At 45.0% G+C, this 26,378-nt stretch overlaps 2 protein-coding genes across 9 annotated transcripts in view; one reads left to right on the top strand and one right to left on the bottom strand.

Annotated features, from left to right (window-relative positions):
* shtn1 (shootin 1) overlaps nt 1-11,683 on the top strand; it is a 31,510-nt gene extending 19,827 nt beyond the window's left edge. Inside the window, exons 12-17 of one of the 3 annotated variants that reach the window (XM_072690108.1) lie at nt 311-396; nt 2,823-2,917; nt 3,886-3,939; nt 4,521-4,647; nt 5,014-5,137; nt 11,285-11,683. In XM_072690108.1, the coding sequence (XP_072546209.1) occupies nt 311-396; nt 2,823-2,917; nt 3,886-3,939; nt 4,521-4,647; nt 5,014-5,117 (466 nt within the window). In that variant the 3' untranslated portion in view covers nt 5,118-5,137; nt 11,285-11,683. Of the gene's footprint in view, nt 1-310; nt 397-2,822; nt 2,918-3,885; nt 3,940-4,520; nt 4,648-5,013; nt 5,138-8,099; nt 8,633-11,073 lie in introns of those variants that run through there. The other 2 variants (XM_072690109.1, XM_072690110.1) reach the window with 2 other exon arrangements.
* eno4 (enolase 4) overlaps nt 7,119-26,378 on the bottom strand; it is a 20,020-nt gene continuing 760 nt past the window's right edge. Inside the window, exons 2-14 of one of the 6 annotated variants that reach the window (XM_072690102.1) lie at nt 25,134-25,262; nt 22,966-23,150; nt 21,921-22,069; nt 17,884-18,053; nt 17,635-17,763; nt 17,429-17,503; nt 15,748-15,912; nt 15,049-15,174; nt 14,402-14,594; nt 13,158-13,219; nt 12,525-12,642; nt 11,792-11,866; nt 7,119-7,234 (exon numbers count right to left, since the gene is read on the bottom strand). In XM_072690102.1, coding sequence (XP_072546203.1) covers nt 11,796-11,866; nt 12,525-12,642; nt 13,158-13,219; nt 14,402-14,594; nt 15,049-15,174; nt 15,748-15,912; nt 17,429-17,503; nt 17,635-17,763; nt 17,884-18,053; nt 21,921-22,069; nt 22,966-23,150; nt 25,134-25,262 — 1,572 coding nt within the window. In that variant the 3' untranslated portion in view covers nt 7,119-7,234; nt 11,792-11,795. Of the gene's footprint in view, nt 7,235-8,852; nt 9,073-10,372; nt 11,162-11,791; nt 11,867-12,524; nt 12,643-13,157; nt 13,220-14,401; nt 14,595-15,048; nt 15,175-15,747; nt 15,913-17,428; nt 17,504-17,634; nt 17,764-17,883; nt 18,054-21,920; nt 22,070-22,965; nt 23,151-25,133; nt 25,263-26,378 lie in introns of those variants that run through there. The other 5 variants (XM_072690105.1, XM_072690103.1, XM_072690106.1 and 2 more) reach the window with 5 other exon arrangements.

Genomic DNA, 26,378 nt, shown 5'->3' with positions numbered 1-26,378 from the left:
GACTGCCAGGAAGCTGTATGAAAGTTGAGCAGAGTTTGGAAGGTTGGGAACCCGTTCCACTGTGCAGCGCTGCCCCCCCCCCCCTCCCCAATGCCTTAACAATTAAAGCTACTGCGTGTACGTCCCTGTCCCTCTCTCACTGTGTACGTATTATTTCTGTGTGCAGTTGAGTGTTTATTTCACGCTGATGTGGCTGTGAATAGAGGCTAATAGACATCCTCAGTGCCTCCTCACTAAAGCTCATCACTGGATTGTGCTTCATTCAGTCATGTTGTTTTTTTGTTTCTCTTTTTTCCTCTCACTCTTCCAGCTCACTCTTGTCAATGCTCCGTAAGAAAAAGGACACCAATAATGGCATTCCACTGGTAGAAAAAGACTCTCCAGCAAAAGAACCAGGTAAGGACACAGGTCTGGTGTGTGTGGAGCGCTTGTATTCCTCCATCACCTGCCGTAATGTCGTGACACTGTGTTTATGAATCAGTTCTTCTGCTGGGTTATTACAGTAGCCACTCAAATGCCTTTGTTGATCCAGCATTGAAAGACTAGGCACCTTTACACCCAGCACTGTTTTCATTTGCAGTTTCAATCAACTCTGACCATGAGGAAAAAAACTCACAGCTAACCCCAGTGACCTCATTTGTGCTGGCAGTGTCTGTGGAGTTGAATCCTACCATTAAATACGCTCTGTGTTGAAGGGAGTTGGCCGAACTTTCCTACTTTTTATGTTGAGTTTTACGAGCCAATGCAGAGCAGCGTAGTTTGCGTGGCCCCGGGTTGTTGTTTTTTTTCTGTTTTAGCAGATGCAGTTGCCGTTAAATTTTCTGACCCAGCAGAGGCAGATAGTGGAAAGGTTTCATGTACTTAAAGGGAAATTTCACTTTTTTCACTTTCTGGGCCCTTTTGTAACCTCTGATATGTGGTAAGTCTATCACATCAATTTTTGGGGGGCATTTTGTTTTCCAAAAATAACAATTTTCTAAAAGTGCACTCGAAAATGACAGACTTGCGGAGCCATTAGCAGCGGTGAAGGGGTCAGCATTAAATTATTATTAAATGCTTTTTAAATGTCAAAAGGGCTTTACAAAAAGGCCTGTTTCTTTACAGTTAAAGTGCCGCATGTAATCCAATTTCTGCTCTTTTGTTGTTTGCGTGTTGCACACTGAAATGATTGATTTCCTGAAGAAACTGAAACTAAAATAACAAAAGCGCCAGAAAAATGCAGCTGAAAAACCTTGAAAAAGGTTCGGAAAAGGACTGCATTGGCACTAAAATCTGCTGTGAGTGAGTTTTTACATTAAACAGTGTAATTGAGCAGTGGATGGGCAATATTAATACAACATTAATAAAATGTTTTATAGTCCTAAAAAAATAAATAATGTGTGGAATGAACTCAAGGTGGAGTAAATATTGGGTCTTTATGAAAAGGCCCGTTTCTTTACAGCTAAGTGCTGCGTGTAATCAATTTTCCATGCTCTTTTGTTGTTTGCATGTTTTACATTTGAAATAGTTGTTTTCCAAAAAAATAAATAAATAGTAAAAGTGCTGGAAAAGTGAAGCTGAAAAACCTCCTGTAGATAATTCCAAAGGTTCAGAAAGGGCAGCGTTAACATTACAATCTACTTCACCAAGAGAGTGAGTGTGGATTTGCACAGTTAACCCTCTGATGCATGAATTATGAAATCCTAAGGTGTTTTTATGATTCTTACAGCATTAAAAAAAGTTAGACATGTCCACAACAGCACTCAACATAAAGAGTTTAATATTTACTAGTATAAATGTTTCATAGTTTATATGCACTATAAAGTGCACTAATGTGGAGTGAACTCAAGGTGAAGTAAATATTAGCTAGTTGGCGCAAACAAGGATAAATGAGAATGAACTAGAAGTAAAGTAAGAATTTGTGTAGCGGAGTAATGGAGGGTGGAGGGAGTTGGGCGCGGTAAACAGTGGCTTTTTTTTTTAGTGGCCGTTATTTAAATATAATGTTGTTGTTGTTGTTGTTGTTATAGTGGCAGTCAAGTTAGCAGTGTTAGCCTAGCATCTCCTGTTAGGAGCTAAAGAGGCATGTCTGTGATCTGCTGTGTTTCTTTGATTGGTGGCTGAACTGTTCCGTTAACGCGAGTTCCAGTTGAGTGATGCTTTTTTATTTTATTATATGATAAATATTTGAATATTTTTGAGGCTTGTAATCAGCTCAGTTGGCTACTTTCACCAGCAGTTTCATCACCTAATTTCAAGCCTCGGCATTTACATAACATCCCACACTTCTTCCATTCAGCCGTGAAATCTGTGATCTGTTCACATCCGTGGAGAAAGAGTCGCCTAATGATAATCGAGTTTCTGCTAGAAGCTGGAAGCTTCGTACCTGTGAAAGTTGAAATTGCATGTTCAGACTGAATGTGGCAGAAATGAGTGACCAAGGCTACATTCCTCTCTGATTCATCGGGACTTTTTTCTTTTTCCTTTTTCAGCCTCAGTTTGTTTGTAAACACTGAATGAAGCCGTGTTACAGAAATCGGAGTTCTGCTCGTCCTCACTCCAGTCAGGGCTGGTATTCTCTGAACCTTAAATACTTTCATGGCTTCTTTTTTTTACAGCTCAGGGTTTTTCAGCTGCTTTGAACACCTGGAGCGGAGAGTAATTAGTTGGTTATTGGCTGGAAAACGTGTCGCTATTTCAATTATTCTGCTCTGCGTAGCCCTGCATGGAGTGCTTGCTTTTTAATTGCATTCAGCATTCAAATAGTTTGTGAAGTAATGGTGTGTGTGTGTGTGTGTGTGTGTGTGTGTGTGTGTGTGTGTGTGTGTGTGTGTTTGAGAAAGACATTAGGCAGCAGGCCGTGACGGAGATGATGGAACGAATCAAAAAAGGCATTCAGCTTCGGCCAGTTGGCCACAACAGAGCCAAACAACCACAGGTAAAACACACACTAACACACACACACACACACACACACACACACACACACATATATATATATATATATATATGCCAATTATGTATCAGAGGTAGGTTATTATCTATATGTAATAGTAAGTATATATGTTAACTGTATTATATAAGCACATGCATGTAATGTAATATGCCCCTTATGTATTATAATTATGTAATTATCTATATGTCTATATTTATAATAGATATGTAAGTACCTATATGCAAGAAGGTGCATATGTATTATATAATTAAGTAGGTAACTAATATGTATTATAGGTTTCTAAACAGGCCTGTGAAGAAGGAAGAGAGGAAGAGCACACTCCTCATAACCATACATGAACTCTGTGCTGGGCCTAATTTTAAAATAGTGTATTTTATAATGTTAATACTGTAGTATGATGTCATGGCTGTTCTGCTGCAGCTCAGTTGTGTGTTTTGGTGCTTAGTGAAGTTTACCGTCCTCATAAAAGGCTTCAGGGGAAGGCTTTTCTAGGTGGAAGCGGTTTGTGTGTGTACGTCCGCAGTAATCCAGCCACCACAACTGCTAGTGTTGCTAATAACGCTGATGATAAGGGCACGTACCACTAAGCCATGATAACGAGGCACGGTACAGCAGCGTGGATTTCACATGGCTGGAGATGTTCACCAGTCCCATCAGAAGAATGAAGGTTATTGAAGAGCTTCTCGCTTTAGTTTTTCCACTTTTCATGATTGATCACTGAGCCCAGATGCTGTCAATCAACCAAGACATGTTCGGTATCACTTTAAAGCCCCTAATGTCAGCGCAGTGACCTGTGGCGTTACTCACCTTCCCCATTTATAAGGTTATTCAGTGTGTGTGCATGTGTTATAAAGTCTGTATGAAGGCAGCCTTCATCTCTAGGGTTACCAGTGATCTGTGAGGCCTGAAATTTCTTATTTTTTTCTTTTCTTTTTTTTTCTTTCCTGAAGCAGAGAGAGCGAATACCGTCCAGTTCTGCCATTCAGGAGCTTAAAGGAATTCTGGTAAATACCTGTTTACTTCATTACTTACCTGTTTAATTATGTTAATTAATGAACTAGTAATAAAAACTGGAAAGAAACGTGTTTGTGGACACCCCTTCTAATGAATGCATTCAGCTACTTTAAGCTGCACCCATTGCTGACACAGATGTGCAAATGCACACACACAGCTTGTCTAGTCCCTGTAGAGAAGAAGTACTGCCAATAGAATAGGACTCTCTGCAGGAGCAGATCAGCATCATGAGGCTATCAGCACCATGTGTCTAATGCCAGGTGTGGGCTAGAGGGGTATAAAGCCCCCCAGCATGGAGCAGTGGAGGAACTGTGTTCTCTGAAATGATGGATGGTAGAGCTCAGTACTTTTGTCCAACAGAGACCTGAATGGTGAATCCCACTGCTGATGTTGTTTTGATCATGAAAGGCCGTTGGTCAGCGCGTTCTCGGCAGTATATGTGTAGAGGCTGGGGAAGAGGGTTGTGAATATCGGCCAGTATTACGGGCCAACAAACGGTCATGGCTACAGCTTGCATTCTTGACATTGTGGGCGGAGCCTGACATTATTATTATTTTTTCTGTTTATATAGAGTTCAGTAAAACGCCCCTCCCCCTGCCCCTCCCCTCCTGCACGGCCCTCATCCCCCGAACCGCAGTCTGAACTCCAGAAAGTGTTGCTGAAACGCCGTGGCGTGCTGGAGACCACATCGGACAGCAGTGAGTCTCTCTCACACACACACGCACTCATCGTCCTCATCCTCAGAAATCTGACTGCTGTGTGGGATGGAATATGCAAATTTGCTTGCTTTGTGGCCATTATTACTGGTGTTTCGGTTGCACTGGGAGGGGTTTTGGTTGCGGGATGTGTCTCAGACCTCCTGAAGTTTTTTGAGTGATGGGATTAGTATCTGAGGAATCGGAGTCTTGGGTGAGTTCACACCTGCAGTTTTATGAGGCTCGGCCTGGTCCAGGTACACTCCTGATACTCTAGCCTCTGTTTACATCTGGTCTCCTCATGCGTCTTAAGACAAAATCCCGCTGCTGGTCATTTTCTTGCTCAGATTTCTCTCTCTCTCTCTCTAGCATCATCACAGACCTTTCCCAGCAGTGTTCTGGACCTGACCCGTGTTAAGCACACTCCTACTGGACCTGGACTCTCCACAAATCACCAGGCCGCACCGCACTGACCCCTACACACGCCTGAACTGTGAGTATCTCAGACCTGTGTTTTATACTGATATTGGCCTTCAGACCCTTGTAGAGTCCTCCATCCTGTCTAAAGTGGCTGTTGGGCTCTGAGCGTCCTGCCTGTTCTGTGGGTGAATTGCACAGTTAGGAAATGTCATTCTTTTACTCCAGTGCAGTAAATACAAATCGTGCTATGAGCGCCCCCTTGTGGGCAGGTATACACGTGCATTTGTTGACAAGCTAAGTGATTTGATAGGTTCTCCTGCAGCTCCACCAAAGCTCCAGAGTGCAGTCGTGTGAAAAGGGTGGAAATGACGGAGACGCAGAGTGAGTGATGAGCGAGTTTAAAGGCAGGCTGGTGGCGTGAATAAAAAACGAGCACATTTCTATAATTCAGTTATTGATAAATGCATTTTTTCCATTCCTACAGTGGTCGCTCCCAGGTGATACTTTGTAAACATGCAGGTGTTTCGGTCAACCTTTCTATCATTCACTGAAGACTTAAGGTAGGGTTTTCCAGAGTGGTGCGGTCCCTCTTTTGTCCGCGGCATAGCAGTGGGCGTCGTAATTTTAGTGAAATAAAATCCGATCGTTCCCAGCGTCTCCGGCTTTAGCTGAAGTCTTTTAGTGGTGGCGACTGAGCCAAAGTTATTCACTGTAGTCTTTGTGTGAGTTGAACAGTGTCTGTAGACGGGCTCTGGAGCTTAGCCTTGAACGTTTGCCAAGCATGTGGGTTTTTAAACGCTTCTGTCCAAACCAGTATTAGTGTTGCAGACTCCCAGTCAGTAATTACAAGGCACTGGGCAGCTTTCTACTCCCCTCTCTCTCCTCCCCTGATTGTTGTAGCGCTGTCAACCGTGACGTCCCCCCCACTTCTTTTTTTTTTTTAAAGTCCCTCTCTGTGCCGCTGGATTCATCTTCACCCTCTTTTGGTGCTCCAAGTTACAGAACACAGCAGCTCGGGGGCCAGGATCTTCTTTAGAGGGCCCATATTGTGGAAATGCCAAACACAAGGCGTGGTGTGTAGCAGCCGATGTAGTTTCCGAAGTACAGTCGAGTTCACGCTGTCCTTTCATTGTAAAAAAAAAAAACAGCTGCTTTCCATCTGAACACATCTACATCTCTGTCTGTTACAGCAGTTTAGCCCCGGCCACTCACTCTAAATTAATAAGGGGCGTTTCAGCCTGGACTGCTTTTTCAGTGAGGCACATTACATGACAATATGGGAAAGCCAATGAAAACACAGCTCATTTACATATCGGTTACATATCGGAACAGTAGTACAAACAGCTTGTTTGAAATCTTGGTGTCAATTTGGCTAAACACCGTTAAACCCACCCTGAATGACTGAAGTATGTATGATGTCGTGTCATACCACCCCCTCGTACGCTGTGCAGCCTTCAGACCGAGCAATGGAAATAACACTTACTCAAGGCACAAACCCTCATAATAATAATAATAATAATAGTAATAATAATAATAATGGGCTAAAACTAAACACTAATTTGCTCTTGAGTGGCTGGTAACTGCTGTCTAATTGGTAAGTGATTAATTGTATAGTCATTGTGTACTATTTCGCAACCAATAACGACTATTTACATTTTAACCACTGAACTGTGCATGAATTCTCCATGCCGTAGCGCCCCCTAGTGTGTTGTACATTGGAAATAACTGACTAAATCAGGACTTTAAATGTAAAATGTACAATTCACTCTTGATGAGGATTCTTCACTGAAAACCTTACTTAAGGCAGTGCTAGCATTAGCATTTAACTTTAGCATTGGCATCCATAGCTGAACAGATGGTAACTGCTGTTAGATTAATTGTTCGCTTTTAAAAAATCGAAATTGAAATTTTTTCCATTTGCAAAAAATCTTCTCTATGCATGAATCCTGCATGACGTAGCGCCCCCTGGAGTGTTGTGCCACCTTCATATTGTACATTTTGAAATTAAAATAACATTGTAACCATATCAGATCACAAAAATTTAATAATGGGCTAAAAGTGAACAGAGTGACACAGAGTGACTTACAGAGACTAAGATTAAGCTGTAAGATTAATTCTGTAGTTTTAAAAGCAGAAGAACTTCTTACTATCCTGCTTGTTTCTTCAATATCTGAAATAAATAAAACCATGAATTAGCATTTGTGTAACAGAAGGGCTGAAGCAGAAATACAGCGGATGGGTCAGTACCTGGTAGATGTTGAATTTCCTTTGTATTTTTCAGATTTACAAGTTTAATCCAAAAAACAACTTGTCAAACCTGCTAGAGCGTTCTCGAGCAAGTGTGGCTCATGAACACTTGGCACTCTCCTTCCTTTCCCCACAAAAGCAGACAGACCATCAGCATTGTCGCCGCACGCGAGCGTCCGTGATCTCGGCCGTTTTATGAAGCCCCTTCAGGAACGAAGCGCATACCTGCCGCCGCGAGAGCAGGGCACTACACTTTCACCCCTCACTTCTTAAGAAGCGTAAATGGATGGCTGGTTTAACGAGGCTTGCGCGGGTCTCTCGCTAGCTCTGTTCAGGAGAACAAAGAGTAATGAAGTACGTTCTGAATCAGGTTTTTGAAAAGGCAGTTCTCATTGTATGCAGAAGTCGTGAAATGCCTTTGAAAACGAACGACAGAACCTCCAGACTTGAACCCTCATGAAAAAAAACACTAGAAAAAGCTGTTATTTTTGATTTCTCGGTTGTTCAACATTTTTAAATGTAATTTCTCCCTGAAAGTTTCAAGAGAAGCTGCTTCTTTTTTTTATATTTTGAGAAATGTTTAGTTTTACACACATTTGCTCCTTCAAAAGTGCTCTTAATTTTCATAAGCGTTTTAATGGTTTGATTCTTGGCTTTTACAGTGATGCTGTTTGTTCGAGGTTTAAAGCTCTAGCTGTGCTTTAGTTTTGAAATGTAAAGATTATATAATTAAGATCTGCAGTACTGTCCAGAGACCTAAATTATTTTTCTAGCGGTTCCTCCAACAGGGGGAAGACGGCCGATGCCACTGATGTGCCAGTTGACGTGGCTAACAGACGGCTGTGCTGACAAACATCAGACTAGGAGTGATGTGGGGAGGAAGTGCCATCAACCCACCCCTGAAAGAGCAAGGCAAGGCCAATTGGGCTCTCTGGGACAGGCTGATGGCAAACAGCATGACCTGGGATTAGAACCAGCGAGCCACTCGGAGCCCCATGATCACACCTTTTTGAAGAAAGTAGTTGAAATCATGTAAAGAACAAAACGTGGTTCTCTCCCAGCCTTCGCTCTTTAACTCTGGCTGCTGTTGGAAGGCAGGATAACCTGGTATTCGAACCAGTGATCCTTGGATCCGTAGTGTCAGCACCTTAGTCCACCGGACCACTCAGAGCCTGCCCTGATCACACTTCAACAACTACTATTTCTCCTGGACGCGCCCCCCCCCCAGTCCAGCCAGCCAGCACAGCGTGGAGGATGTGTTCAACTCCATCAGCAGCAGCAGCAGCAGCAGCAGCTCACCTGATTCACCATCATTAAGCCCTGATTTACCACCAAACCAGGTGTTGATCTGAGGAGAACTCTAAATAATACTAGACTCCATGAGAGAGGAGAACTTTGGAGATGTTCTAATGATGAACACAGTGATGGAGAACCTCCACCACTTTCTGTAGTAGTGATATTATTAGTGTTTAACTGAGGAGAGAAACACTTACTGCCCAGATAAGCAGCTCTGACTTCTGCACAGTACTGTAGAATGAACTAAAATTGCATTAAAATATGGGGGATTTTTTTTTAAAGCAGAAAATCAAAGACAACAGACTGGTAACAATTACACACTACAACAAACTGACGACTTCAGCTCTGTTTAATCTGGTGAGATGAATCAGTCATTTACGAGGTCCATTCTGTCGGCTTTGGCGTTTGGTCACGCTGCGCTGTGGTAATAAAGGCTGGAGGGGAATTGAGTTTGAGGGGTCCGGCCTGTAGGAAGGAGGGATCGTGTTTGGTGTCACTTTTGGTTCTCCCAATAGTGCAGTTTTAGTCACGGAGGGTTAGAGGCAGGATTTAATTTCTGCCTTTGTGTTGCAGACTTAGTGTAGCTTTTGGTTGGAGAAGCTACGTCGGAAATGAGAGTGTGTGTGTGTGTGTGTGTGTGTGTGTGTGTGTGTGTGTGTGTGTGTGTGTGTGTGTGTAAATGCGCAAGTGGGTGTGAAAGCTGAGCTGTGATGAAGGCTTTGGGGCTTATTCACACATTTAGGCACAATTTCCACTGCGGCTCAACACTCTAAATGAAGTTTAATCCGTACAGGCTGAGAGGAAACTCAATCACTGCTCCACACACACACACTTAAAAAAATATCCCTTGTAGCAACACAAGTCTTAGCACACAAGTAATTAGCAAAACACTTGGCATTTGAACATCAGTCATGAGGCAGCAGTGCTGGTTTGAGATGTTTTGTGGGAAGTTGTGATTTTTACTATGTTTAGCTGCAAACTGCTACTGTGATGTTTTGTATTAATAGAGCGGTTAGACTGCAATGAATGTTGAATGAATGTAGTGGCAGTAGACGCGTTTAGCTTGGGCGTAACGCACGGTTAGCGTGGGTAGACGCGTTTAGGCCGGGCGTAACGGGCGGTTAGCGTGGGTAGACGCGTTTGGGCCGGGCGTAACGGCCGGTTAGCGTGGGTAGACGCGTTTAGGTCGGGCGTAACGGGCGGTTAGCGTGGGTAGACGCGTTTAGCTTGGGCGTAACGCACGGTTAGCGTGGGTAGACGCGTTTAGGCCGGGCGTAACGGGCGGTTAGCGTGGGTAGACGCGTTTGGGCCGGGCGTAACGGCCGGTTAGCGTGGGTAGACGCGTTTGGGCCGGGCGTAACGGCCGGTTAGCGTGGGTAGACGCGTGTGGGTCGGGCGTAACGGGCGGTTAGCGTGGGTAGACGCGTTTGGGTCGGGCGTAACGGGCGGTTAGCGTGGGTAGACGCGTTTGGGTCGGGCGTAACGGTCGGGCGTAACGGCCGGTTAGCGTGGGTAGACGCGTTTGGCCCGGGCGTAACGGCCGGTTAGCGTGGGTAGACGCGTTTGGCCCGGGCGTAACGGCCGGTTAGCGTGGGTAGACGCGTTTGGCCCGGGCGTAACGGCCGGTTAGCGTGGGTAGACGCGTTTGGGCCGGACGTAACGGCCGGTTAGCGTGGGTAGACGCGTTTGGCCCGGGCGTAACGGCCGGTTAGCGTGGGTAGACGCGTTTGGGCCGGACGTAACGGCCGGTTAGCGTGGGTAGACGCGTTTGGCCCGGGCGTAACGGCCGGTTAGCGTGGGTAGACGCGTTTGGGCCGGACGTAACGGCCGGTTAGCGTGGGTAGACGCGTTTGGCCCGGGCGTAACGGGCGGTTAGCGTGGGTAGACGCGTTTGGCCCGGGCGTAACGGCCGGTTAAAGGTATTGAGTCTCTTCTCAGGCAGTGATTGACATGGGAAAGTTTCTGTAACTCTGCAGTCTAGCGGTTATCGAACACTACACTGCCCTGCACCCACTGCTCACCTCTCTCTCTGCTCTACAAAGCAATCGTTTGTACTTAAGCATCTCTAAATTGGAGGTACCCTCTCGTGTGCGTGTGTAGGGGAAGCACTTCATTTGGCCTATTTTGTTAGTCATTTTGTTTATTTTTCAAACCGAGAGAAAGAGAGAGCACACACTCCAGTCTCTGATTCTCCTACCAGGCAATCACTCACAGACACTCTCTCACTCTCTCTCTCTCCTTTATGTTTGTTCTTTGCCTCTGGCCTGTTGTAGGTCTGTAAGAACAAAATAACATTACTGTGATTATTTATTTAAAACCGATGATTTTGGTACAGTATAGATGTTATTTTTAGCTCGAGCTTCTTGATGGCTAGCTGTGTTGGTTTTGCCCGGCCGATGTTTTTACATTCTGTTCCAGTCGGTGTAAAATGCTTTGGTTTCTGACTACTGATTTCATCCCTCGCAGTTTTGTGGTTGGTGGCGTGGGCCGCAGAAGGGCTAGTGGTCAGCTGCGTAGCCCATGGAAGGTTTTTACCAGGTGGTTTTAGACTTCTCTATTTGATGGGTTAGAGTGGGAAAACATGCAGGGGGATTAGAGGAGCCGGCACAGACAAACTGATACCAAAAATGTAATGAAATGAAATCCTCACTGAGTGTGTTTCTGTTTGTCTTTCAAGGGGTTTGGAGTGGAGAGAGTGGACAAGTGGACACACCATCCTGCCCTGCATCCAGATGATTTATACATGTAATATTTGAATTATTTAAATTGGTTTTAATAGGTTTTGTATTTTCTATGGTAAATTCATTTAATTAAAATAAGCAGATAATTTTAATCAATTGATCAGATTCAACCTGCATTTCAACTACAGAGGAATTCTAGCTATCTCAGGTCCTTCCCATACAAGAGAGTTCAGCAATGTGTAAATATGAATACAGAAATCCTGAATTTTATATAAAATGAGTCATTCTTGGTATCAAATGAGAAAATTCTATAAGAAACATAGTAATTGTTTTATGATTAATGGACCAATAGAAATGCTCCAAAATGACTTGGAATAAAATCTTTCTCCACTCCACTACTTTTTTTTTTTTTTTTTTTGAGATACAAGGTTTCTATATAAAATGAAGCACTGATGACGTTGTGCTGTGTTTTGGTTGATGTTGAGGGGTCAGTAGGTGGTCACCTGTTCAGTTTGCCTCCTCCGGGTTTAACTCAGCCTCCTCCTGTTCCCACGGCAACTTCATCTGCCGCATCCCTGCTGAAGAAGACAAAACACAAGACTCTTCATTTGTCCCTCCTTTCATCCACCTTTCATCTAATCATCCCTCCCTTTATTGTGCTAAAAGACTGAAGGATAATGAGCGACACAGAGAAACGCCACAGATGGAGACTAAAGATCCTGATGGAGGACACCTTCCTCTCGAGTTCAGCAGTTAACCTTTAAAGAGTCTGGGACTCGTTGTTGACATTTTGCTTTACATTCAATTATTATGAATCTTTATTATATGTAATTACGTGATGAATTACATGGATTCCATTTCTAACGGCTGATTGAAACCTGCTCACGCTACTACTCGCATTCACTTACAGCCTATCTAGACCTCCAGAAGGACTAGAGTGAGTCTGATTGGCTGATTCCTCTGTTACTACTTATGTTGGCGTTTAATCTGACATTTAAGACCTTCAGTCCTGCTGCTGGAGGCCTAACCAATGGGAGAGCTAGCTTTGCTGTGTCTGCCTAGATACCACAAGGGGGAAATCCTGATTGGACCCTGCTTCCATACTTTAACCCCTAATAATGAAATAAGAGCTTTATTATATTATATAAGAGCTTATTATATTTACTCGAATGTTTTAAAGCCTAGTTTGTTCCATCTTGTGTACGGTCAGTAATGAGGTATAATGAACATCCTTACCCAGAATGCCTTGCTCCTGTAACTCCTGCTCTATGCTCTGCAGTCGGTTGTACTTATTCATCCTGCCTCCTCCACTCAGGCCCCCCAGCTTGATGAACGTCACGCCCACACCTACAGCCTGCAAATACACACACACACACACACACACACACACACTGTACACAGCACTGGCAAAATACCAGTCCATTAGGACTGGAGTTCTACAGTGGAGGAGAAGGGAAGCAGACGTCTGAAGCTCTACTAAAAGCTCCTCACAGAAAGTTCTTCACCTAATGGTGATGAAGACGCTGCCTGATGCCTGAGACACGGTTCTACCAGAGTTCTGAGAAGAGTTCGGCTCTAGAACCTGCTTTTAGAACCAGATCATTAAAATGGTGGAGGGATACATGCTGCAGGGTGTAGTGCAGCTACAGAAAGTAGTCCCTAAAGAGAACTGCATTAGTTGAGATTCTCTATTCACTATTTTACCTTCATCATCATCATCATCATCATCGGATGATAAATAACATCTGGGCTATATTGGTGGTGTTGTCATGGTGACCAACACCTGGATCCATTCACCTCCACTGTGAAGGAATGTAAGTTGTCAAGGTGTCAGGGGGGTGTGCTAATGCTGAAGCATGGCTCACTCACCATATCTACCATAGAGTCGTCACCAATCTCCTCACTGCTCACTGCCAGAATGGTCTCTACATCTGCACACACACACACACACACACTCAGTCAGTCAGTCAGTCAGTCATATAGTTTGATGCCACAAAGAACAGTAATTTAGTGCCAGTGTAGATTTGATCTCTGTTCAGGTGTGTGTGTGTGTGTGTATATACATTAGGTCCACTGTAGTTGTAAAACCCTGATGTAAGTTATATACACAAACCTACACAACCATTTGTGCACCCCTGGGTAACCTGTGCTGTTGATCTAATTACCTACACTGCATGTCCAAATGTTTGTGGACACCCCATCTTCCAACAAATACATTCGGCTACTTTCAGTTGCACCCACTGTTGACACAGATGTGCAAATGCACACACACAGCTTGGCTGTAGAGAAGTACTGCCAATAGAAGAGGACTTTCAACATGAACCTATTGGCACCATGCTGCCTAATGCCAGGCGTGGTCTAGAGGGGTATAAAGGCCCCCAGCACTGAGCTGTGTTGGAGTGTTGGGTGTGAGGTATCATCACAGCAATGCTCCTGCTCCAAAATCTAGTATAATTCTTCTTCTCTGGACAGTAGAGACAGTTACTCCAACAGAAGCAGCATCAGCTCGTTAAATACCCTTGATTTGTTTTTTGAAGAAACAATGAATGAGCAGGTGTCCCAATACTTTTGTCCATATAATGTGTGTGTGTCTTTGACACACTGACAGGGGCTGTTTGTATAATGCAGTCAATAGAGTCTCCACTCTCTCGCTCTCTGATGACACTGATCGCCCTTCCAGTGAGCTAATGTCTATGACATCCTCTCTCTCTCTCTCTCTCTCTCTCTCTCTTTTACTGATTAGGTGCAGTGATCAGGTGATCAGTCATTCACCCTGATTGTAAAGCTGTACATCACAGTTAGCTCTACACAGAGTGTTTAGCCTTAACTGAATTTGTTCAGTGCATGTGTGTGTGTGGGAGTGTGTGTGTGTGTGTGTGTGTCTAGCTCTCTCTGGTTTTCCCTGTTTAACCCCTGCAAGGCTTGTATGTGTGTCCACACTTCATTTCCTCACATGTATACCTACACAGCTCACACATTAGCTTCATAGTAGTTACTTAATAATTCATAAGCTGGTGAATAATTAATTGTAGATACTGAATAATTCATAGACTGTGAGTGTTTCTGGTATTTTGGCCGGTGTCTGTGCGCTGAGAGCAGGATTTGACCTGTACCTCTTTTCTCTGAGACTGTGTGGAGGAGGTCGGTGAGGGTCATCTCACTGCGGTGTCTAAGAGTGACCCATGTGACTCCTGGAGGGAGGGGCTTAGCATCCCTCCAGCGTGGACACGGACTGAACGCTGCGTCTGCAACCAGGCAGCACTGGCGGCCAATCAGGGAGTTCAGCTTTTGCCACTGTTCCTCATCCTGCACAGAGAGAGAGACTCAGGTAACAGGTTGCCAGATTTTCATTAAAACTGAAAGCCCTTAGTCAGAACCAACACCAAGGTTGCCAGATTTTACTTATACTTTACACAGAGAAAGAAAAGCCATCAGACCTAAACCCCAGTTTGCCAGATTTTTTTTATATGGACCAAACAAATGCCAGTCAGACCCATGCTGTGGGTTGCCAGAGTGTACTTACCACAGAGAGAGGAAAGGCATTAATCAGAAACAAGCTCTAGGTTGCCAGATTATACTTATACAGAAACAATCCACCAGTCTGAATTAGGCACGTCTAAGTTAGACAAACACTCAATTAACTAAGATCATTAGTCAACATAGCCTCTGGTCCCACAGCCGCAGGCCTCGGGTTGCAAAAATGGACTTCAGCAGTATTTGAGGAGGATTCTAAAAGTGGATATCATACTCTGCCTCTTACCTCTCTCCTAAACGGGTCGATGAGGGCAGCGATAGCTGGGTATTTACTGACCAGCCCTGCATACACATCCACCAGCTCATCCGGAGACTTCAGTGTCCCTGCCATCACCTCGTACTTCCCCCTCGGCTGCGACGGAGCACAAAAACATATAAGCCAGAAATATTTCTGTCCAAATGTTTATGGACACCTCATCTAATAAATGCATTCCACTACTGTAATTTTCTCCTACTGCTGACACAGCCACACACACAGCTTGCCAATAGAATAGGACCCTCTGGAGTTGATAAACATGATAAACTATGCCTAATGCCAGGCGTGGGCTAGAGGGGTATAAAGATCCCCCAGCGTTAAGCTGTGGAGCAGTGGAAGAACTGTGTTTTCTGAAATTATGGATGGAGCTCCCTCCAGTACTTTAGGATGGGATGGGGCGGGGTGGTGATCATTCAACTATCCTCACAAATCCTCACAGCAACGCTTCTCCAAAATCTGGTAGAAAGCCTTCGTCTCTGGACAGTGATGGGTAAATGTAAGTGTATAAACTGCTTTAAGGATGGCTTGAAGCAGCGGACCTCCAGGACTAGAGACACTCTAAATGCTGAAAAATGCTAATGTCTTCAGCCTTCAGGGTAAGGGACAACCAGAACCCCAACAAAACACAAATGTCCCACAAGGTGAACCTTTCACCCTTTGTCCACGCACATAGTCCATGAGTGTGTGAGCGGCGCAATTGATCGCTAGCCGAAGCTCCGTGCCCATCGGCAGCTTCAGGTTCACACAGGCCTCCATCAGCAGGTCCAGAGCCTGCTCCGAGCGCTCAAAGCTCAGCTGCAGAGCGCCACCTTGAGATACACCCAGTACTGCGGGCTGAGAGAGAGAGAGAGAGAGAGAGACACAGAGAAAGAGAGAAGAGGACAAGGCTTATTAGGAGGGTGCAAAAACTTGAAACATACTACTACATACCAACCAGCCAGAACATTAGTACCAGATAAATGGCAGGTGGAGTGAAAAACAGTGTTGAAGCAGGAAAAGTTGACAAGCATAAGAATCTGAGACACCATTACAAGAACCATACTATGATATTCTGGGCCAGACGACTGGATTAGAACATAAAAATAAATAAATAAATAAATAAATAAATAAACACATCAGGCAGGTCTTGTGGGGTGTTCCCTGTATGCAGTGGTCAGTACCTACCATAAGTGCTCCAAGGACGGACAACAGGTGAACTGACGACAGGGTCATAGGTGCCTACGGCTCACTGATGCCCAAGGAGGGCCCGCCCACCTCACAACTTACAGGACTTTAAGGATCTGCTGCTGCTGTTAGTCTTGGTGCCCATTGGTCAGATCTATTGTGGCGGCACACTAAGGGCTCTTCACTCTGTATTAGCTGGTGCATTAGGTGCTAATGATCGGTGTATTGTATAAAATATTAAATTATTTAAAATTAGGGTTAATTAGGCAAGTAGGTCTGCACACTAATGCATGCTGGGCCTTGGGCGATTAGGTGGCCATCGGCATCTGGGCTATCCATCACACAAACAAAACACACAGCTGTAATGTAATGTCTGATGACATGTGCAGAATCTGTATGTCTGCTTCTTTCAACGAGCTACAAATAAGTCAATGGTTACATTGCAGCCCTGACTGAAGTCCACAGTGAAAGAGCAACGCTCTGCACCAGCCTTTGTTCATTTGTAAGAATATAAGGAGAGATTTCGTGGGTGGTGCCCAAGTGTAGCTTAAGAGTCACTGGTAATGTGGTTCTGCACAAACGCTACTTTACACCGAATCACGAGCGAGCAAGGGTACCAAAAGGCCTTGCAAAGAAAGCTGCTTTGTGAAAACACCAAATTCAAGAGAGTTTGAAAGGGGGAGCGAGAGAGAGAGAGAGGAGGCAGTGCTTTTCTGTCTTTTTGTGAGGTGTTCTATGTTGTGCTGAATGTTGCTGGAGAGCGGGCAGACGGTATTGTGTGCGTGCTGCAGATCGATCCAGCGACTTTTAAACCCAATGGGTCAGGCTTGGTTTGTAGGAATTCTGTGGTATGTTGTCTTATCTACTATTATGATGCTTCAGCTTATGATGATTTGGGAGAAGACTATAAGAGAGGGGGGAGAACTCTGAAACTGGTGGCTACTGCTTTGTGGTAGGAAGCCCGTCCCCCCTCTGATCTGTTAGAGCCAGAAATGATATATAAATGTATAGGATGTTAGATTAGGCTAACATTAGACTGCCTGCTTTGCCTCGGCAGTTTTTGCAATACTGTCTTACTACCAAACCCACCATGTGAACTCAACATACCCCCATGTACTTCTTTCCTGTGTACCACTGATGGCGAGTGGCCGTACTGTATCCAACTGTGCTGTTTCTGACCACTTACCCCAGTTTTACCCGCTGTGGCTGTGGTGGATATCCTCTTTATTTCTGTCTGGAGGTCATGGCCCATCTTGATGATCTAAACACAAAGAACACACACACACACACCCCTTGTATCTCCACAAAGTCAGCTTTGAGGGATAAGATTAAAAATGTTTAAACTTTTATTAAAAGTAGGAGGGTGGAAAGTAGGAAAGTGAGAGTAGGTACCTCTCTGGTTGAGTGTGTCTTGGTGGGCAGTATGATGAGTTCCTCTAGCATGTTGAGTTTCCCTGCTGATGCTTTTCCACAACTTAGGACTGTTACCAGGGGTCTGGGCATGAAGACTGCACTCAGAGCCTGCAGTGACAGACAGGCAGGCAGGCAGACAGGCAGGCAGACAGGCAGGCAGACAGAAGGTGAATACAGTTCACATTTATGTTCTTTATCCATTTAGAAAACTCTGAGAAATGTGTTCACCTGTGGGTCTCTGAGAGCAATGATGTGTCTGTAGAGGGGAACGGCTGTGAGACTTGCTGCAGATTTGGCTGCTGCCAGAGACACAGCAGCCGCCACCATCGCCCCGGGCAACACAGGTTCTGACAGTTCTGGAGGGGGGACCAACTTCTCCACACCGTTTCCCTTCTTACCTGCGAACACGCCAGAACATCAACACCAAAGCCTGGGAGAAGGGTCAACACTAGGCTAACAGCACTACCAGAGCAGAAGGGTCAACACTAGGCTAACAGCACTACCAGAGCAGAAGGGTCAACACTAACCCAACAGCACTACCAGAGCAGAAGGGTCAACACTAACCCAGCAGCATTACCAGAGCAGAAGGGTCAACACTAACCCAACAGCACTACCAGAGCAGAAGGGTCAACACTAGGCTAACAGCACTACCAGAGCAGAAGGGTCAACACTAACCCAGCAGCACTACCAGAGCAGAAGGGTCAACACTAACCCAGCAGCACTACCAGAGCAGAAGGGTCAACACTAACCCAACAGCACTACCAGAGCAGAAGGGTCAACACTAACCCAGCAGCACTACCAGAGCAGAAGGGTCAACACTAACCCAGCAGCACTACCAGAGCAGAAGGGTCAACACTAACCCAACAGCACTACCAGAGCAGAAGGGTCAACACTAACCCAACAGCACTACCAGAGCAGAAGGGTCAACACTAGGCTAACAGCACTACCAGAGCAGAAGGGTCAACACTAACCCAGCAGCACTACCAGAGCAGAAGGGTCAACACTAACCCAGCAGCACTACCAGAGCAGAAGGGTCAACACTAACCCAACAGCACTACCAGAGCAGAAGGGTCAACACTAACCCAGCAGCACTACCAGAGCAGAAGGGTCAACACTAACCCAGCAGCATTACCAGAGCAGAAGGGTCAACACTAACCCAACAGCACTACCAGAGCAGAAGGGTCAACACTAGGCTAACAGCACTACCAGAGCAGAAGGGTCAACACTAACCCAGCAGCACTACCAGAGCAGAAGGGTCAACACTAACCCAGCAGCACTACCAGAGCAGAAGGGTCAACACTAACCCAACAGCACTACCAGAGCAGAAGGGTCAACACTAACCCAGCAGCACTACCAGAGCAGAAGGGTCAACACTAACCCAGCAGCACTACCAGAGCAGAAGGGTCAACACTAACCCAACAGCACTACCAGAGCAGAAGGGTCAACACTAACCCAACAGCACTACCAGAGCAGAAGGGTCAACACTAGGCTAACAGCACTACCAGAGCAGAAGGGTCAACACTAACCCAGCAGCACTACCAGAGCAGAAGGGTCAACACTAACCCAGCAGCACTACCAGAGCAGAAGGGTCAACACTAACCCAACAGCACTACCAGAGCAGAAGGGTCAACACTAACCCAGCAGCACTACCAGAGCAGAAGGGTCAACACTAGGCTAACAGCACTACCAGAGCAGAAGGGTCAACACTAACCCAGCAGCACTACCAGAGCAGAAGGGTCAACACTAACCCAGCAGCACTACCAGAGCAGAAGGGTCAACACTAACCCAACAGCACTACCAGAGCAGAAGGGTCAACACTAACCCAGCAGCACTACCAGAGCAGAAGGGTCAACACTAGGCTAACAGCACTACCAGAGCAGAAGGGTCAACACTAACCCAACAGCACTACCAGAGCAGAAGGGTCAACACTAACCCAGCAGCATTACCAGAGCAGAAGGGTCAACACTAACCCAACAGCACTACCAGAGCAGAAGGGTCAACACTAACCCAGCAGCATTACCAGAGCAGAAGGGTCAACACTAACCCAACAGCACTACCAGAGCAGAAGGGTCAACACTAGGCTAACAGCACTACCAGAGCAGAAGGGTCAACACTAACCCAACAGCACTACCAGAGCAGAAGGGTCAACACTAAGCAAGAATATTACTGCAAGATCCTAAATACTGAACCCAAGAACATCAACACTAAGTCAAAAACATCAGTACAAGCATGTCAGCACTAACTCCTCAACAAGAGCATCACATACTGATGTGAGAACGAGCAGCAGTGCGAGAGCATCAACACTACACCGTCAAAGCTGCTGTACAGCCGAACACAAGATCATCAATATTACACAAGCACAGCTGCTCATTCATGATCTGTTTAGCAGATCAGACTGACGCCACATAAAGCATGACCTCTTAACCCCAGCAGAGAGCAAAATCACAAGGGCAGAGACAGGCTTTATTAATACTGTAGGGGGATTACTGTTCCTGTGCTTGTGTGAGATGCTAACACACCAAATAAAAACACTCTTAAATATTCAAGACCCTGGAGGTGCATAATGAGTCTCACTGCAAACTGCTAATGCAAGCAGAGAGGGCACACACAGGCCACTTTATTAGAAACATATACTGACAGTTTCCTCTCTGGCCACTTCATTAGAAACATATACTGACAGTTTCCTCTCTGGCCACTTTATTAGAAACATATACTGACAGTTTCCTCTCTGGCCACTTTATTAGAAACATATACTGACAGTTTCCTCTCTGGCCACTTTATTAGAAACCCCTACCTTGTGCTTCCTCTCTGGCCACTTTATTAGAAACCCCTACCTTGGGCTTCCTCTCTGGCCACTTTATTAGAAACCCCTACCTTGTGCTTCCTCTCTGGCCACTTTATTAGAAACCCCTACCTTATGCTTCCTCTTTGGCCACTTTATTAGAAACCCCTACCTTGTGCTTCCTCTCTGGCCACTTTATTAGAAAACCCTACCTTATGCTTCCTCTTTGGCCACTTTATTAGAAACCCCTACCTTGTGCTTCCTCTCTGGCCACTTTATTAGAAACCCCTACCTTATGCTTCCTCTTTGGCCACTTTATTAGAAACATGTACCTTTTACTTCCTATCTGGCCACTTTATTGGAAACCTCTATTTTTTTTTTTTTTACTTCCTCTCAGGCCACTGTGGTCAGAAGCTGACCACTGGTGAAGGTCTAGAACAGCAGCTGTCCGTCAGCAGATGGGCTCCAATCTCTAACTGTACACCAGCAAGGTGGAGCGTCAGTGAAGTGGATGGGGAGTGAGTTTATGCACAGCTTCTAAACAACAACATGGTTAAAGTTTAATACGCACTCATGCTAACCGCTCTATGAACCAACAAAGCTGAGATGAACCCAGGTCATGACCTCCCACGTCAAGCAGTGGTTCCTGCTCCTCTACTCAGAAATCACAGTCTGTGCCAGCATATGGAGTTATAAATGAATGTAGGGCACACATACACACATATATATACACACACACACACACACCTTCCCAAAGGACTGTCAAATACACTTAACCTGCCCATGACCTGTACAGCACTCTGCTGTAAACACCTCCCCCTCCTCTAAACTAGGAAGCTCCGCTGAGGCTGGAGCTCTTTCAGCTGTTATCAGGGCCTCGCATCCTGCTGGCTGATGGGATGGGTGCGTGTTCTTCCCCTTCTCCTGAGACTCTGTCCTTGTTGACATTTCTCATCGTCTGTCAACCTTACTTTACACGTCTTTCTTTTCCCCCCAAACAATTCGTTCAGTCTTTGCTCCACTTTTGATCCAGATCCATGTTTCCACACAAATCTAATCTTTTTAAAATCAAGCCTGAGACACTTCTTTAATGTGTGGTCCCAGATCAGATATAATAATGAGGCCAGTCAGATCTGAATGAAGGTGCTTACCACACCTCAGCCTTCCTCTCACTCTCACTCTCCTCTCCCTCTGTCCTCATGATGGTTTTTGCTGCCTCTTATACATACTGAACCTCAGACGGCTCACTACTCCCAATGTTGTGCACTATATGTCTAAGTATATGTGTGTCAAAGAGAGGTTTGCTAGACATATCATAATTCATAGTGAATTACAGTAGTATACAGTAGAATACATCAGACTACATACTGAGTAAACTACAGTATATACTTAATAATTAATTGCCTATACTGTATTATAATTATATCACAGCGGACAATTCTTTTAAGATACTGAATGATTGAATAATTAGAATTAGATGTACCTTTCTCTCCTTTCTTGTCTTTGTTTTGAGCTGGTTGGGGAGGGGGTGTTGCCTCAGGTGCTTTTTCACTCTTCTTTTCCTCTTCCTCACTCTTCATCTTTCTGTTGCGATCGTCTTGTTCCTCGAGGTAACGAGCCATGAGGAAATCACTACAACACGCGCGCACACACACACACACACACCTTGAGCCTAAGACCACCCTACATAGAGGAGCATTGGGCACCCCAACATTGGGCTGTAAAGCAGTGGGGCTCCGTTCTCTGGAGTGATGATGGAGCGCCACCCAATACCTTCGAGACGGGTTGGAGTGGCAGAGCTAATCATCCAACATCAGAGCCTGACCTCAGTGATGGTCATGTAGCTAAATGCAATCACACAGTCACAGTTATGTTTAAACATCTTGTGTAAAGCCTTCATTAGAACGGTAGAGGCTGTTACTGCAGCGCAGAGGGGCAACTCCAGGCTAATGCCCTTTCGTTCAGAAGAAACGGTGGATAAATTAGCTGTCCACACACTTTTGGACGGATAGTGAAGAGTTTATATTTTAATGGATCAGTATTTGGTGGGGAACTATTTCAAAGTGGACCATGAAAACACACTAACAGCCACTGATATCTTCACCGCCAGTGTTGGGAGTGCGATTAAGCTAGTTTACACATTTGGGCAAACGTAAAACTGGAGTGTGGTTAAGAGTTTGTGCTCTTGGGGCTGAATGCAATCACACAGTCAAAGCAATGTTCCAAAATCTGGTGTAAAGCTTTTAAAGAAGAGTAGAGGCTGTGACTGCACCAAAGGGGGGGGGCTTCCAACTAATACCCTTGATTTCAGAAAACATGAGCTCATCAGCAGCATGTGCACTGGACTGTTATGCATTAACAGACAGATTAATCTGGGTGGAGTGTGTGTGTGTGTGTGTGTGTGTGTGTGTGTGTGTGTGTGTGTGTGTGTGTATGTTCGTAAATCCTGTTGGTCCCCTTAGGTTACATGACTGCGAATGACTCAGAGAGGCTCCAAAGTGTTTGCTCCTGTGTGTGTGTGTTCCTACCTGAGTACTTTGTCCAGATGCGTTTGGTGGGCGGGGTTAAAACCACACAGCATGGAGCTCAGCTGCTCTCTGATCCACTCCAGAGCCACTGCCACGGACGCCTGCTGATGGTTACCGTCAGTAACCACATCCCCTGACTCCCCTCCATCCTCATCCAGGCCAGTAATCACTGCACCGCACACTAACTGCAACACACACACACACACACACATCACTTATTTTATAATCAGAGAAAATTAACACTGTGACACATTACATATCATGATATTAGGCCATATTGCTGAGCCTATTATACACTACATGTCCAAAAGTATACAGACACCCCTTTTAAATAGTCCTAAATAGAGTTCCTCTGCTTCAAGATGCATGCGTATGCTAACACATGAACTCAGTTGTTTACAGCTTGTTTAATCAACTTAGAAAAGCACTGACCAATAGAACGGGATGCTCTGGAGCAGCCAAGAGCACATGACCCTAAGGTCAACAGGCCCAATGCCAAGAGTGGGCTAGAGGGGTATTAAGCCCCCCCCCCCATGATGGAGCTCCAACCTATTCGGATGAGTTGGAGTGGCGTAACTAATCATCCAACATCAGTACCTGACCTCACTGACGCTCTCACTCTTGTGGGGCTGAATGCAATCAAATCCTCCTTCCGGCCATGCTCTTCCCAACTCTTCCCGGAAGAAGCTGTTACTGCAGCAAAGGAGGACAAATTCTTTCTTAATAGCTTTAATTTCAGAAAGAACGCTGGGTGAGCAGGTGTCCACATACTTTTGGACACAGTGTCTTACACATAGTGACTCTGCTTCTCTCGTTCCAAACTCCTCTGCGCTCGCTCTCTCTGAGTCACACTCTTCCCCTCTCTCTGACCCTATCAGTCCCTCTCCTCCTCTCTCGTACGCTCTACTCTACTCACATTATCTCCTCCACCCTCTTATGTCAGTGTGTGAGAGTGTGTGTGTGTGTATATGTGTGTGTATGTGTGTGTCCCACATTAATCATCACATCACTGCCTGTTTGTGTCCCAACTCTCGTAAGGTCAAAAATTCAAAGGTCGGAAGTTGAAGCCCCTTTCTTCACCTCACTGTAGGCAACGTCTTACATAAACACACACTCTGACCTTGCTCAGGCCACACACCCCTGCGCAACACTACTGCGCCACACTGACGCGTACTTCGTACTTCGCTATTCCCACCAGAATGCCCACCGCATGAGAGAGAGAGGGACCTCTTGCTTTAATGAACTGCTTCTGGAAAACTTTTGGCTTGATTACTGTTTATTAGAACTCCCACTTCTTGAAAATGTAAACAGTCTGGGTATTATTAGGATTAAAGCAGCACTATGTAACATTTTTACATTAAAATAGCAGCTTCAAAATCAAGTAAGATTACTCTACCGCCTCAGTCCACATACTTCTCTACCTTCAGATAGAGTCTGTATTTCTCAGCTCGTCCAGAAATGCATCGATCAGGTGTGAACAAAGCCTGATGTGTATTTACAACAGTGGAGTAAAAGTGAACTACACTGCCCACCTGTAGGGGGAGCCCAGGAGCAAAACACTAACATAACAAGCAAAAAATAAAAACATAACTAAAAACATGACTGTTGTAAACATACCTAGTGGTGGAGGAGGCGAAAATGCAAAAGTGTCTGGACGCAGCCCTAATGTCACTGTGAATGGTTAGTAGCCTCTACAGTGGCTATTCTAGCGTTCAGGATATCTTTATTGCTGTGAGAGAACTGGATGCTGGGTATTGTAGTGAGCGAGAGACTGAGAGAGAGAGAGTGAGGGCACTGAATAAAAGGATACAAACCCTAAATTCTGTCCAGTGATTAAGATTCAATGGAATTCAACCATCCATGGCACTGAACACACACACACACACTCGCACTAGCGATTAGGACCGTGAGAACACACGCTGAGAGAGGCAGGCAGCCGCCTCGGCGCTGAGGAGGCAACTTTCTGGTCCCAAGTTCACTTCTGTAACCTGTAGACCATGGTCAACCCAATGTTACATAACATTACAGACAATGCATCTAGTCTTAGTTTTAGTCCCGAATGTCTTTCTAGTCAGGAACGGAAGCTTGGGCCTACCAGCCAGCGCAGGCCATGTAAGCAGCGAACACACCAGGTTCACTCACAGCTCATTACCAGTCTGTTAACCCACCTTCTCTTCGTTCCTGACCAGGCAGTACACGTCTACCTGCAGCGCCGTTTCCCCTCTGCTGCCATACACCTCCCTCCCCGCTATGGAACTGATCACTGGAGTGTGAGCCAACCTGGAGAAGTAATTTGCCTGGGAGAGCGAGAGAGAGAGAGAGAGAGAGAGAGAGAGAGAGAGAGAGCAGAGTCCAGTCAGCTAAAGGATCTGTCCACACAGCTGGGGTGAACTGTGTGTGCGCCTGTGCTGGTGTGAGTTGAATGGGTGGGCCCACAGCTTAGCCTTGTAGCCCACCTGCATGCGAGTCACACAACATGTAATGCGTCTAATGCATTTACACATACACAATATGTATGTTATATACCCAAATGTTTGTGGACAGCCCTTCTAGGGAATGCATTCAGCTACTTTAAGATGCACCCACTGCTGACACCAGCTTGCCCAGTCCCTGTAGAGAAGTACTGCCAATAGATTAGGACTCTCTGTAGCACATAAACTAAACATGACCCTATGGGCACCATGCTGCCTAATAAAGCCAGGCGTGGGCTAGAGGGGTATGAAGCCCCCCAGCATTAAGCTGTGGAGCAGTGGAAGAACTGTGTTCTCTGGAAAGATGGTGGTGGAGCTCCATCCAGTTTAAGGTGAGGGGTGGTGAGCAATGCTTCTCCAAAATCTAGTAGAAAGACTTTTTCCCTTCCCCTTCCCTCCGCTCTTGGTTTAGCTATTTTCATCGTCTTCATGCTGCTGTAATCTGTGACTTTGCCTGTATGATTAATAAAGTGGTCTGTCTGCCTGTCTAATAAAAAAACAAGCCCATTTTGAGCTGAATCAGGAAAGCTCGAGAGCAACACATAAATCTACAGGACTATGCCTTATAATCATGGTCAGAAATTGATGCATGTCTATAATATATGTGTGTGTGTGTGTGTGTGTATAGACACATTTATATACATATAAACATTATATATACACATTTTTTACTTATTTAATATTAATAATGTATATATATATATATGTGTGTGTGTGTATAGACACATTTATATCATATAAACATTATATATATACACATTTTTTACTTATTTAATATTAATAATGTGTGTGTGTATATATATATATGTGTGTGTGTGTGTGTGTGTGTATAGACACATTTATATACATATAAACATTATATATACACATTTTTTACTTATTTAATATTAATAATGTGTATATATATATATATATGCATATATGTATATATAATGTATATTA

Source organism: Salminus brasiliensis, chromosome 10, assembly GCF_030463535.1.
Source record: "Salminus brasiliensis chromosome 10, fSalBra1.hap2, whole genome shotgun sequence".
NCBI lineage: Eukaryota > Metazoa > Chordata > Actinopteri > Characiformes > Bryconidae > Salminus > Salminus brasiliensis.
This window is presented reverse-complemented; position numbering and strand designations above follow the sequence as displayed.